General features: G+C 36.3%; 1 protein-coding gene across 4 annotated transcripts in view; it reads right to left on the bottom strand.

Annotated features, from left to right (window-relative positions):
* Positions 1 to 14,639, bottom strand: part of grin2bb (glutamate receptor, ionotropic, N-methyl D-aspartate 2B, genome duplicate b) — a 95,525-nt gene that overhangs the window by 76,253 nt on the left and 4,633 nt on the right. For all 4 annotated transcript variants that reach the window (XM_052604777.1, XM_052604785.1, XM_052604793.1 and 1 more), the window contains one exon: positions 5,517 to 6,119. In XM_052604777.1, the coding sequence (XP_052460737.1) occupies positions 5,517 to 6,119 (603 nt within the window). The remainder of the gene's footprint in view (positions 1 to 5,516; positions 6,120 to 14,639) is intronic.

The following is a 14,639-nucleotide window of genomic DNA, read 5'->3' as shown; positions in this document are numbered from 1 at the left end:
AAAAAAAAAAAAATTATATAAATGAAATAAAAAAAATATAACCAATAATATAACGCTAATAATAATAATAATGTACACATAATGTGGGAAGTACTATCAGTTAATGGACTTACAATACTGTAGGATGGATAAAAAAAGTTTTTATATTTTATTATGCACGTCATTTATGTATGATAAACTTCATTTGAATGCTGACGATCGCATGCAATACAGCCCGGTAGCCAGAGCATATGGTTAATATAATAATTACTTAAATCAAAATAAAATATGAATGAATCCATTTCTGATAATCCTGGGTTGCTATGGTCACGCAGGTTTGTTTACGCATTAAACTCGTGGCATATCGTTCCATCAACATAAGAAGTCGTGGCCACGAGAAATGCATGTTGTTCCCTCAACATAGCATCTCGAGACCACAACATAATATGACGTTCCCACAAATGAATATCCCGTGGCCACGACATATTATCACGTTCCCACGAGTTATTATTTTGTGGCCACGACAAAACTAAGTAAACCGAACAAGTCACTTTACGGGCACCCCTTATCCCAGATTTTCAGTGTGGACCATTGAAACCTGCTGTGTTGTGAATCAATGTTGCAGAATAACAGACTCAAATTATCACAAATGCAAAGATGCATTAATGCGGATTCACAACACACAACACTAACTGATTAAATAAAACATTTGAAAAAAAAAATGGACAGATGTGGCATATTAAAACATTAAAGGCACAAATGACTGAAAGTGCAGATGCAGAAGAGAATGCTCTCTTTCTCTCTCAATGCGTGTGCGTATCCCAAAGCACACGTGAGCGAGTGTGTTGATGAACCGGTCAGGCAGGTGCATCTGATGAACACACTCCCTGTCTAAACTGTCCCAGCTTAATATGACATGCACATCTAATGCTTCCATGTGCCAATGAGAGAGGCGTGTGTTCCCATTAAGCATGAAATTAGCAGTGCGACTGTGCTCATTAAGTACCCCAGTGCTCCTATGACTCTCCATTAACACTGGGTAAAGCACACGGGACAGATAAGCCAGCACACAGCTCGCCTACAGTTAGCAGGGTGGATGAAGTCCAACTGATTATGGTGTCAAGAGGGAAAGTCACAGAATTAGAAACATCTTAATATTACTCATAATGGCTTATACGTATACTAGATGATTTCTCATTTGTCATTTCTGAGTGCATATAATGTAAATTTACAGACGTCCATCCACTCCACTGCTCTTGGGAACAAAAAAATGAGTCATAAAACGAAGATAACAGTGCATTTATGTATGTGTGGTTGGATGGAAGAGGATCAAGCATGGTAAAATGTTTCCGCTAATTCAATTAGTCCCTTATCGAGCTCCTCAGTGGCTTACGAGAGGATGTGGCATGTTTTAACAACCCTACACCAACACTAAAAAGAGCTCCTCTCCTTGTAACAGCCTGCAGAGATGTCAAAAAATAGATCTAGAACAAAGAGTTTGCTGACAGACGAGTTATACATCCCCAATGCGTTTAAACCGGATCTATGTACATCGAAAATTAATGGGAGACATAAAAATCACGCAATTAAAAAGTTAGTTATTGTATTTTACTAATTGGAGTGAACTCTTGACTGCACTTTTGAACACATGGCATACTTCAGGTCACACTAATGCATCATGGGAAAAATCATGGGTCATTTGGCAGTTAATTCTGGTTGATTTATTCCAGCGTTTTGGATCATTATGTTGCATATCTAAACTAACAATTAAATCATAAACATAATACAAGAATACGGCCCTTGATTAAATCACAAAACAGATTGTGACTAGCAGTGTTGTTAGTATTATTTATATTCTATTATAGTATAATATAATTATAAAAATAATATAATTGTATATTATTATTTATAAAATTATAATAATTTACAACAATAATTTACATATAATCTTATTTTCAGTTTTTATAACGTTAGTTTACAGTTTAGTAATTTTGTCATGTGCTTTAGTAATTTTTATTAGTTTTTAGTTTAAAAAAATTAGCATTACATTTATTTTTATTTCGGTTTTAAAGGGGTCATATGATGCTTTTTTAAAGATCATTATTCGTGTCAATATGTGTATTTGGTGTAACAGAATATGTTGACATGCTTTAATCTTCAAAAAACACATTCTTTTTCAAATACTGTACATTATTGTAGGTCCTCTATGCCCCGCCTCTCTCAAACGTGTTGTTTTCTACGAAGTCCCTCCTTCTGACAAGTGCAGTCAGCTCTGATTGGCCAACTGACCCAGTGCATTGTGATTGGCCGAACACCGCAAGCACACGTCAGAAATGTAATGCCCCTTTCCATAATCATGAGCTTCATCTTTCAAAATAAATGTAAAGATGGTTAATAATGTCCTTAGTTTTATCATCAGTTCAAGTCTGAAAGGGGAACAGAGTCGCATTACAGACAGTGATGAAGCTCATATGTGTTTGCAGCACACAAGCCACGGACGGTTAAGACCGCTGACTCCACTGAGATGTGATCCTCTCTCTCTCTCTCTCTCTCTCATACACGCAAAACCTTGCATTTGAACATTCAATAGCAAATACTTAATCTAATAACAAAGCAAACCTACACTAGCTGATACAGGAGAGCCAGATTGTCGTAGAATAGTCAAAATTATCCTAGGTTCAAGAAACGGTCATCCATAAAATGCGATGCTGTTCTGTTGTAAGTAATCTTAAAGATTCCTAAAAGCATCTACTTTCTGAAGGCCAAATAAAGTGCTTTTGGTTTCTCCTAGAAACACACAGCATCTCGCTGACATGGCTGCTTCAACACTAACTGTGTTACTGAAACCACGGCTTGTTTCTTTTCTGTGAACATTTGGGCGACATTACCAAATATTTCCACATAGTGACGTAAACATGTGGGGTGTGTTTAAACGAGCCGTTTTGGGGGCGGGGGGTGGGGGGGTGGCAGAGTCTTAACTTTGATAAAGAATATCTCTCTGTATTTGAGACTTATGTTTTTTGCACCTGTACAGATCTTCTTTATACACTAAGAGCTTGTTACACTCCAAAGAGAAAGGAAAAATTTAAATTGCATCATATGACCCCTTTTTTCATCTCATCTATTTTAATTTTATTTCAGCTTTATTTCAATAAATTTGTATAGTTTTTGATTGAATTATATTTGACTTCTAACGCCACTTTTTGAAACATCAAATAAACACTAATCAGGAAAACTGATCTGCGCTTCATGTTCAGTTGGCTTTATCTTGCAGTGTAAGTCTGATGAATAGTGACTTCTTGATAAATATAAAATAACCTTTTGCATTAAAACAAAGGCTGTTCAAACGGGGGTCATTCATTTAACACCAGGTTCCAGCAGTAATGTTGCTGCAAAAAGCTTGAGAACATTGTGTTAAAGTTTAGTTCATATTTGTTTGCACAGTGTAGTTAACATAACAAGTGTCTGCAGTTATTGTCCCCTTCTGTTTTTCCTTTTCTCCAAGATGACAAAATAAATGTACTTGACTCCCTGTTTTTCACTGTGTGGCATTTACAAAAAAGTCCCTCTGACATTTCCTTCTCTTTCTGCACTTTTCTCCCACCGTCTCATCTTTTTTTATTATTACCTTCTTTCTTATTGGCCAGTGTCTTTTGAAAAACAAATCTGCATAGCCATTATTTTTCCTCTTTGAATATATTCTCTCCTTTTTTTCTGCCTCTTTCAAAAAGTCATCTTAATGAAGCTCATTGCAGGAAGTTACACGGCACTATGCATCCCATCACATCTGTTTCCAGCAGTTCAGACTTCCACTGACTTAACAGCAGGCACAAGTCTGTTACACCTGCTACACTAACTCTGACCTTGGTGGAAAAGAAAGAGAAAGAGGGGAACATGTAGATGTATGTGTATGAATATTCATGTGAGAATGGAAGGCGTTGAGTGGAAAAAGTATAGACCGTGTGGCTTTGTTCCAGACACTAGTGAATCTACTGTCTACTATTGAAGCATCCTAATCAGAAATGCACTGAAATTCTCTAATGGCCAACTATGTAACAGTTTTTGTGAGAAGGGTAGTACAGTGTCTTCTATGACTGGTTCTCTAGTGACCATCATGGTTAAAAACAATACAGGATCTAATCTAGGTCTATGGAGAAAAACTTCAATCTTCAGTATTGGAAATTTCAATGATATTCTACAACGTTTCAATAACATTACATATCAGCAATAAAACCCAACAACAACAGTATCATCAGTTTTACTGCATTTTCTCAAATCATGCTAAAAATTGTATTTTTCAGACTGGTTTAATTCATGCACACACATGTTGTTCACATACTGTACTTTTTAAAGGTTTTGTCACAGTACCTTGCAGTTTGGACTTTGTTTTCATTTGCAGCTTTTTCTCCCTGCCTTGTTTGTTGTCATGGTCACTCGTTTGGTTCGTCATTTAGTTCAGGTGTGTGTGATTTAATTGTCCTTGTTTGTGTGTGTATTTAGGTTTCCATGGTTCTGTTATATTATGTGTTATCTATTTGGTCTTACCTTCTAAGGGTTTATTAAAAGACTGCATGATCGTGTTTGTTTTTCAACACAGTAGCATGACAGGTTTAGGGTCTGTAAGATTTTTTATGTATGTTTTTGAAATGCGTTTATGCTTACCAATGCTGCATTTATTTGATCAGATACAGTCAAAACAGTAATACTGTGTAATAATAAATTATTACAAAATAAAGTTATTATATTATTTCAAATAACGGTTTTATTTTGTGATATATTTTAATACTTCATATTTTTATGTTATTCATAACTGTGATGACAAAGCTGCACTTTCTATTTTTTCATCTTTTCAGAAAACATATACTTTTTTTTTCAGGACTCTTTGATTAATAGAACGTTTTTATTTTATATAAAATGTAGTTTGAAAGCTTTTTACTGCCACTTTTGATCAAAATGCATTCTTGCTGAACAAAAGTATTCATTTCTGTCAGAAATAAATAAATCAAAAGACTGACCCTAAACCAATATTTTGACTTCGGTGCCCTTGAGCAAGGCATCGAACCCCCAACTGCTCCCCGTGCGCCGCAGCATAAATGGCTGCCCATTGCTCCGGGTGTGTGTTCACAGTGTGTGTGTGTGTGTGTGTGTGTGTGCGTGTGTGTGCGTGTGTGTGTGTGTGTGTGTGTGTGTGTGTGTGTGTGTGTGTGTGTGTGTGTGTGTGTGTGTGTGTGTGTGTGTGCTCTTTGGATGGGATAAATGCTGAGCACGAATTCTGACTATGGGTCACCATACTTGGCTGAATGTCACGTCAATTTCACTTTTTTAACTAATGTAGTTAATTAATGAAACATTATAAGTGTAAAGTGAATTTACAACCAATTATGCTCTCTTTAAAGAAAATTTGCCAACATTGCATAACGTGTAGAATGTGGCCAATATTTCTTATAGGAGGGCATAATTTGTCTTCAACTCAACTTTTGTAATTCTTAACCTTTGTAAGTCTTAAAATGTCTAGGTAGCGGTTGTGTTTGTCATACCTTGGCTGCCATGATCATGGAAGAGCCTCCGCGGATGCCCAGGATGGGGATGTGCGTCTGAGCCGAGATGAAGTCCAGTATCTGGGCGATGGCCTCCTGATCGGTATCGTCCCCAAACACCACACCCTGGACCCAGTTCCGTGACATCAGAGCACAGATGCGGTTTATGATACTCTTGGGGTCGGATTCGTTCATTGTGACCAGGTCGACTTTCGGAGGGAGAGGCACGTGGAGGAAGTCCTCTTTCTCCAGACCTTCAGAGAGGGACACCTCGCTGGAGTTTCCCACAAGGATCACTGCGATGCTAAGGCCTTGACCAAACTTTGGTGGCAAAGGAGGACCCACTGGATTGACTCCTGGTGGAGGATAATGAGGGGGGCTGATTATCGATTGGCTCATGCCTCCGATGGGTGTCCCGATCCCGCCTCCACGGCGAGACTCGCAGGTGGGGAAGAAGAAGAGAGAGAGGAGAAGGAGCGAGAGGGAGAAGGGTGGTTTGGAGGAAGAAGCCAGGGAGACGAAAGACAGGACGCGACAGTCGGAGAAAGGGGAAGAGGAGAGGTGGAGGCTGACAAGCATGGCGGAGGAGTGAAGATACAGTCCCTGCAGACAAAGAAAGAGAGAGAACTTCAGTTTGAGTTGAGCTGAATTCACAATATCTACATGATTTGAACTTGAATCTGACTTGTGAAAGCTGAGATGCAGTGCACAAGTCAAACCGACGAGAGACCTGTGGTTTTAAAAAGAGCATGTGTCCTCATTTCAAGGGTTTGTCCTCTTCATTATAGACACATATTGGACAGAAATTACAGAAATATATAGGCAGTCTTGGGAAACGAGGTCATCTGCAGTAGTCTCACACACGCATGTCTAACTATTTACTCATATTTTTATATAAAACTAATTAAAATTTGTAGGATTAACCCCAAAACATTTTTAGATTGATAAAAATATCGTTTGAGATTTGTAGCCTTAAATGACATCCCTAGAGATCCCAAACGGATGTTTTGTATAATGACAATTTGGTCCTCAAATTATTGCACACTTTTTTTTTAAGCTGAATGCATTATCAGTGACAATGCATGCTGGGTTTTCTTTATCCACTAAAATTGTTGTATTCCACTAAAATTATCCACTTTCTTTATCTGTCCAAAATTTCTTACAGCAGAGCATCATTTGTTCTCATTTTAACAACCTTTGTACTTAAAATGTCCTAAAATCCCCAGGTTAATACATTGACATGATCAGTTGTTTATACTGGGCTAATGCTATTTTCTGGCCATTTTATATGCACTTCCAAAATGAGCTCAAAGAGTTCAAAAGACTTAGATTGAGAAACACACTGAGTGAGAGAGAGCAACTATGTATATACAGAGAGAGAATGAGAGAGTAGCGTGCATACACTGAATACCAAATGCAATTAGACGGGTAAGACACAAGTTGATTTATCGGCAAACAACATATTCAGTCACACACACACAAATACACACACAGTGACTGACATTTGCCAATTATCCCTCTGTGAAGACTTTGAAAAATCACATAGGCGCAAGTTAGTGATTAGCTAAAATGTGTGCATCTGTTAATGACGGCATATCTGATACATTAAAAAGACAAAACCACCTGATTAATGCTTTTTAATGAAGATATATTTTACATTGAAATACGAGCATACACCACCTTTCTAATGTTTGGGTCAGTCAATGTAATTCTTACACAGCAAAGAAGCATGAAATTGATCAAAAGTGACAGAAGAAACATACATATACATAAACACATTATACCAGTAGCCAAAATTTTTTGGCTGAGCGACTGAACGACATGTCAGCTAACAGCCATGAAACTAGTTTCAAGGGGTCTTTAATGAGCAGGTACAGAAAAAAAGGAGGACAAAAAAAATTAAAGGACAACGAAAGTGAGGCATTGCTCCGGAAAAAAGCAAGCGCGCTTGAAAAAGGAAGACTGCTTTTACAAGGCTAATTATTGGAGGTTTGTCAGTGCTAATTGCAGGTACACATGCTAATTGTGAATTAGCTCTCTTCTGCTGAGGACGAGAGAAGAGACGGAGGAGGACAAAGTGTGGGAGGAAGAAAGAGAAGAGAGAAATCGGTTGAGGGGGATTGGAAAAGTATAGAGATGAACTGCAAAACAAAAATGAGAAAATGCGAGAACTGAAATGAAGCAAAGACAGAAAGACGGCAGTGACAAAAAAAAAAAAGAGAAAGCCTTCTAATCATCAGCTCATTAAAAGTAGGTAAGCAAAGAGAAGCACGTAGATGGGAAGGATAAGCACTAGATAGAAGACTAGGAGGACAGCAGCTGGGTGAACAAGAGAGGGAGGAGAGACTAAGATGCTCTATTTGGCTCTGCCTCTCATTTTAACAGCACTTGGTTTCCATAGCAACTATTCAAATGAATCTTCCTCCACACACACAAAAACAGAGACTGCTATATACAGACACCGTTATATAGATTCTGTCCATAGTAACACCTATTCACAGGCAACTGAAAAAAGGCCTTTTATACAAATGGTGAACATGCATGATACCACCATCTCTTGCAAAAAAATAAATAATTACATACATACAATAAAACACACACACACACCTCCCACACATTTTCTCCTAAGAAGCTAAAGGCTCAATGTCAGCTCCACAAATGTTTTTTTTTTTTTTACTGTAGGCTGTTACAGAATCGTCAGAAATGTTTGCACTGAATTACAGCTGATCCACATGTAAAACACACACCAACTAGCAGACTTCTGAAATTATACGACAAAGTCCCTTTTTTGGGTTTCGGTGGTTTTAGTCCAGGCAACCCTCTTCATTTCGAGTAAAATCACTTGCATATGCGACTACATTTTATTCTGGGCCACTAAATGATGTCTATCATTAGACATCAATCTCATTGGCTGGCGCTCATCTATTACCGCTGACAACGTGATTAATATTCATGAACCCAGCCGCTCATCAATCCAAGTGTGTTGCATATTGTTAGTATAGTAGTGGAACTAGTAGTAGTATTATCTTTTACTATCATCTTTATTTTTTAAAGAAACCCTGAATGGCCAACAATATCTCAAGCATCACCACCTGACCTTAGTTCAGTTAAAATGACAAATAAGTGTTCATACATGGTTACCAAGATTTAGTTCTATAGTAATTACTAATAATTAAATAGTGCTTAATTATCATATCATCATAATATAATGATGGATTAACTGATTAAGAAGCTAAGATTTAAGAAGCTACATGTGCCATTTTACAATACATTTGGCATTTGTTGTGTGTGTGTGTGTGTGTATAAAAGTAGTATATCATTCTGGCGACTAAACAAAAAAATTTACTAGCCAATGGCGATTATACGTATATAGTTAATTTATTTTAGTTATTATTTGTTAATACAGTTTTTTGACCTACTATCATTATTAATATACTTTTATATAAGCATCAATAACAAAATTTAATAATAGAATAGAATAGAATAAAATAGAATTAAGATGAGCTGGGTAGTCCCTCAGCTCACTTATTGATCATTTTGTATTTTGCAAAGAGGGGGAAGCTGTATTAAATTTTAATTGTTTTGATGCTTGAAAAGCCCTTTTCGTCTTTGACCCTGAAATATAGATCATATATCTGTTGTAACATTTGTTTTGTCTTTGTTTTGCCAACAATTCGCCTCTTCAGAAAGAATGCTCCCAGACATACATCCATACATACATGCACACCAAAGCTGCATCTGTCTATGCCTGTTGACACTCTATACTTGTGTTTGTTGTCAAGAACGCCAGGGTCGCTCTACATTTCCTAGATGGCAACTAAAGCTTAAGTTTAACTGACACACATGACAAAAAATGTTACATACACGCACATTCCCCATGGTGCTGTATAATATCCAAGCATCTGCCTTCTCTGATAGATTGCTCTCTCTTGATTTTCTGTGAGACAGCTGTGCGCGGCCTAAGGCCTGATTGGCAATTGGCTTAAGACGAGAGAATGGCCCCCTAAGGCCTGGTTAGAAAGCTTCCAATAGGTCTGGGCCGGTCTGTTGGTGTCAGCTAAAATGCCATTTAGAAAAACTTATTGATCTCAAAAGCAGTCGATGATCAAAACTAGACCCAAACCAACATGATTACTGCAATCCAGAACAAACCAAACAAGACTTACTAGTAAAACTGTCACAATTAAATGTGGCTAACACAAGGAAGGGTAAAGACTACGATGTGTGTGACGGGTGATTCAAAGGTATCCTGACATTGTGCACATTTTAGAGGGCGAGAGAGGATAAAAACAAGTGTGTACATTTGTGCACTGTAATACATCTAAGTTTCTTTCATTGCTTTGGGAAACACAGATAAGGCGTTTTTCTACGCCGTCCTCTATCCCAGTTCTTCCTGGCGAAGTAATAAATTATGTATTCAACAAAATGTTTGTACAAAAGCCCATCACAGACTCCCTCCCATCTCAAACGAGCTGTGTTTCAAGAGCGGGAGGGAAAGCTTTGATAACAACCAGAAACTGAATTAACATTCATTGATGCAGTTATACAGAATGGATTCCGATAAACGCGAGACTGTTGATTCAATTCCGAAACACACAATTTTTTATTTATTTAAATCAGCATTAAAGATATGACAGAGGTTTGTAACAGAAAAACCATACGCACACATGCACGCACACACACTTAAAGTAAGAGATTAGGCTTGTCTAGTAATCCAGTGCAACACTGTGGAGGTATGCAACCTGCCTTTTTACGTCAAATAATCTCTGAGGTACATGTAACACACACACACACAAATCACGGAGAAACATCTTGATATTTACCGCTAACTAAGCTCATTTTCATACTTAGACATTTAGCCAGTATTTCTGTCTTGGCTTCCTCCAAGCATACGTTCTCAAATACACACTCCGGTCTCTAAGGTATATCTGTCATAGCAGTGTGAGCGCGGTTCCATTAAGCAGTGTTTATGAACTACTGCCTCTGAGCTGTAACCTTTACTGAAGTCCTCTCTTCTCATAATGACGCTTAAACAACAGCCAGCAGCGGTTTGCTCTGATTGTAACTGAGGCTCAGATGCTAAAAAAAAATCTAGATTCCCAGTATTAAAGCTGACTTTTTGGCATAATCACTTTGCTTACCGTGAATATCTTGATAGATTAGATCTGTTTAGACACATTACAGGGGAAAATCATGTCAGACATGACTACCTGAGGTGACTAAATCTCTGTGTACAAACATAAAGGTTTTTCAAGAAACAAAAATTATTTTGTGGGAGAAAAAAATTAAGATTTAAAAAGAATTTAAAAAAAAAACTAAAGGAAAATTGACAGAAATAAATATTTAAAAGAAAATAAATGTTGTTCTTTTAAACTTATATTCATTGAAACACAACTGTTTACAACATTTATAATAATAAATGTAATATTATTTCACAATATCACTATCTTTACTGTATTTTTGATCAAACAAATGCAGCCATGATGAGCATAAGAGACTTCCGCCAAAAATGTTTAAAATCGAACCTATCAAAAGGTCACTTTTTCAGTGTTTTTGATCATTTTTTGCTCAAAATTAAATAGAAAATGACACTTTTAAATTGATTGATAAAAAAATATTGAACAAATATTGTACAGGATCTCTGTTTTGTAATGATGTTACAATCCACCCCACCTAATGTACTTGACATGAATTTACACAGTTGATGATAACAGATAAATCTGTGCACATATCAAAGTTTGAGATACATTTAGAAAATCATGCATTACCTATGATTAAACTTGAATTGAATTGAATTACGTATAAACACACTGCCCTAGCAGATGCACACAGAGACACATTACACACAAAAACAACCAGAGAACAGACTCATATGACATATACATACATGCTCAAACACAAAACCCAGCTTTAACATATGCAAATCCATATGGGCCCACAAACCAAACTTCCTTACTCACATCTTCACACACCTATACAAACACACAGAATCCCAAAATCTATGTGGAAAGTTTTTTGGGGTAACAGGTGCAGAGAAAAAGCAGCGCTACCTACTGTATATAAGCCAAATACTGTAGATGTTATGAATGGCTGCAATCATAACATCTGTATCAGAGCGTACACACTCTGACAGACACGAACACACTGCTGAGCAGGTTTTCGGGTGAGAGATCACTTCCTCCCCTGAGGGCTTGGTGATGGCCTGCTTCTGTTTTGACCAATCACACGCGAGCGTTGGCTCACCCACCCTGCCCATTGGTCATGGGTAATTAATTACCAAGCTGTTCCTTGTTTAGGCCAAATGGATATCAGCACATGGTTACCATGAAACAATGAGCCCCATCCCAAAATCACTCACCCGTCCAGTCCTCAGTGCTTTGTAAAACACCATGTAGTGGTGGCTAATGGACAACGAAGGGAGGTGGAAGTAGACAGATACGATCACTTCAGCTAACTATGTTATTATGTCCATTAAGGTACTAACGAAAGCCATTAGACATCTTGGTCATTTGAGAACATTTGACAATAAGAATATTTGATGATTTCTTTTTGTCAGCATTGTTGATCATTTCAGCCATATTACATGTAAACATATACAAAATTTCATATCAGGGTCAGAAATTGTAATATTGCCAACTGGATTTGATTTCCAAGGGCATTTTTTCCTTAACAAGGGCAATTTTACAATTACCTTACAAAATGTATCTGTATTTTTGTGTTAAATGCTTGCTTTTAACCAGTTACTTAAACCAATCACAATATAGATTGTTAGAATTGTTTTTTTTTTTCAACTTTAGCAAAAAGCATCTTTACACTTCAAAAGTGGATCTGACATGGCATTTGTGTTCATTTACATTTATTTATGCATTTACATAAAAATTGCTTCATGATGATAGCCAATAAATAATCATAAAAATCATGAAGAAATCATTATTGTTGATTATTGCTCTTGGTTATGTAATAATGATTATTAATATTGATTAACAGAAAGATTTTGTGGGGAAACAGCACATCATATTTTAGCTACTGAGGTAAGGAGCTAAACCGTTTACAATCAATTTGTGCCCTAAGATTACGGCAAGGGTTATCTGGGCCATACCACCCAGCCAAATCTTGACCTTTCGGCATACAGACCATAACTGCTTATTACCATGTGTTTGATTAGAGTTTTATTTCAGACTCTAGAGGATGGTAAATCTCCAGAAATAGTATTGAGCACCCTGCAGTAAAGGCTAGAAAATGCAGACCAAACGTTTTTTATGTGACAGCTAATCTGATATATCCAGTATTTCACACTTCACAAAAAATAACAGCAAAGCAAAATATGGTATTGAACTGCAGTGTTTGGTATAATGATATTTTGACTGTTGTCTGCAGTACAGATCCGCTTACTGGCAACTTTCTCGTCTATATCCTTCACTCCGAAGAAGCAGAATGTCATAAAGCGACATAAGGAAAGACATAATGAAATTGCACCATTAAATATGCACATCACTCATATCAGAGACGTACCACACTGTGCATGACTGGACAAGAGCTCATTAAGTCACTGTAACTCTATCCATAATCAAGTCATGCGCTGTGATTAAGGCTAAGCTTCAACCATCTTAGTGAACGAGGGACGAGAGCCAAAATCACTCCTATGGTGATGGAGGTGTGAATTACAACAGGTGCACATTGATAAACTGGTAAATCATCGCCATGGGGGAGAAGAAACATCAAAACAGACACATGCAAACACAGACCTGTTTGCAAACTGACCTGTGCCATTAGATATGATACACAGGTGAACTCTGTTAAATGTGCCCGTTACGCATATATACAAATACATGCACTGGAACCAGTTGCCACAAACACTTTGAGATGTGTTTATTCACTTCGGCAGACAACATTTTGAACTATGTAATCTGCTTTCATTTTTCAGTTCTGTCTGACGATATACTGCTATACCCAAGCGAAAAACTAAAAAGTGAAAAAAACTTAAGAGCACTTTTATTCTATAAGCCAGTTGTTTCTCAGTTCTATCTGTTGTCAATCTTTCTGTTATCTATTGTTGATATTTAATAATGATCATTTGAAACCAAACAAACATAGAAATCCTGTAAAAAAAAGAAGAAGAAGAAGAAGAAGTAAATAAATAAATAAATTATAATAAAGTGAAATTAATAAAGTGAAATTATATTGTCTTATTGTTAAACATATTGTCCTATAAAGACAAGTTTTGTTGGAATAATAATAGTAATCTTTGTTTTCTATAGCGTCTTTTAAATGTTACTTCTCAAAGCGTTTGCATTACAAATAAAACATCAAAATACACCATATAAAAATGTATGAAATTAACATGAATTCAAAACACTTAAACCTTTAACCCATTAGCATCTTTCCAAATGATTTAAGATTTTTTTTACTACGATACTGCTTCTATGAAAAATACATAATAAAAGAACATTTATTAATTAATTCTGAATTTAATAAATTAATATTAAATATCCGGGAAAAAAATTCAGTTGTTTTGCGCATACAATTATTACTTTCTATTTTCTTTTATTGATGTTTACAAGAGTAAAGAGTCAAAACAAGAGTCAAATAAGAATCGTGTAAAATAACTCAAATCATAACTAATAAACAGAAATAAATTATCTTATTGCTAAAAATATATTGTGCAGTTAGGACAACATGTTTTGATGGAATCACACTGGAAATTATTAGGATCATTAGGATCCGTCCAAATTGTTGTAGAAATGTTATATTTTATACAGTATGTATAATTCCTCTATAAGATTCCAGAAATCTAGGATATTTCTTCTATAAATAAAACACATAAGAAAATGATTAAAGTATAAACATAATAAATACTCGTACATATTTGAGTGACATTTTTAATACATTTTTATTATTAATAATGCTAATTTTAATTGAAATAAATAAATAAATAAACAAACAAGCAAATTTTTACTGGAAAGTACACAACATTCTAGCCCTCTATATTCCCTCCTACTGTGTCTCCGCTCTGAAACTATAACGCTAAATAAACACCACCAACAACACTACACATCTCAAATGTTTCATCATCCATCCCTGCATCCCTGAGAGGCTTTTATTGACTATTATCCTTGTTGTTTG

The sequence above is a fragment of the Carassius gibelio genome, chromosome A1, assembly GCF_023724105.1.
Source record: "Carassius gibelio isolate Cgi1373 ecotype wild population from Czech Republic chromosome A1, carGib1.2-hapl.c, whole genome shotgun sequence".
Taxonomy (NCBI): domain Eukaryota; kingdom Metazoa; phylum Chordata; class Actinopteri; order Cypriniformes; family Cyprinidae; genus Carassius; species Carassius gibelio.
The sequence above is the reverse complement of the archived record's forward strand: the minus strand, read 5'-3'. Positions and strand labels throughout refer to the sequence as shown.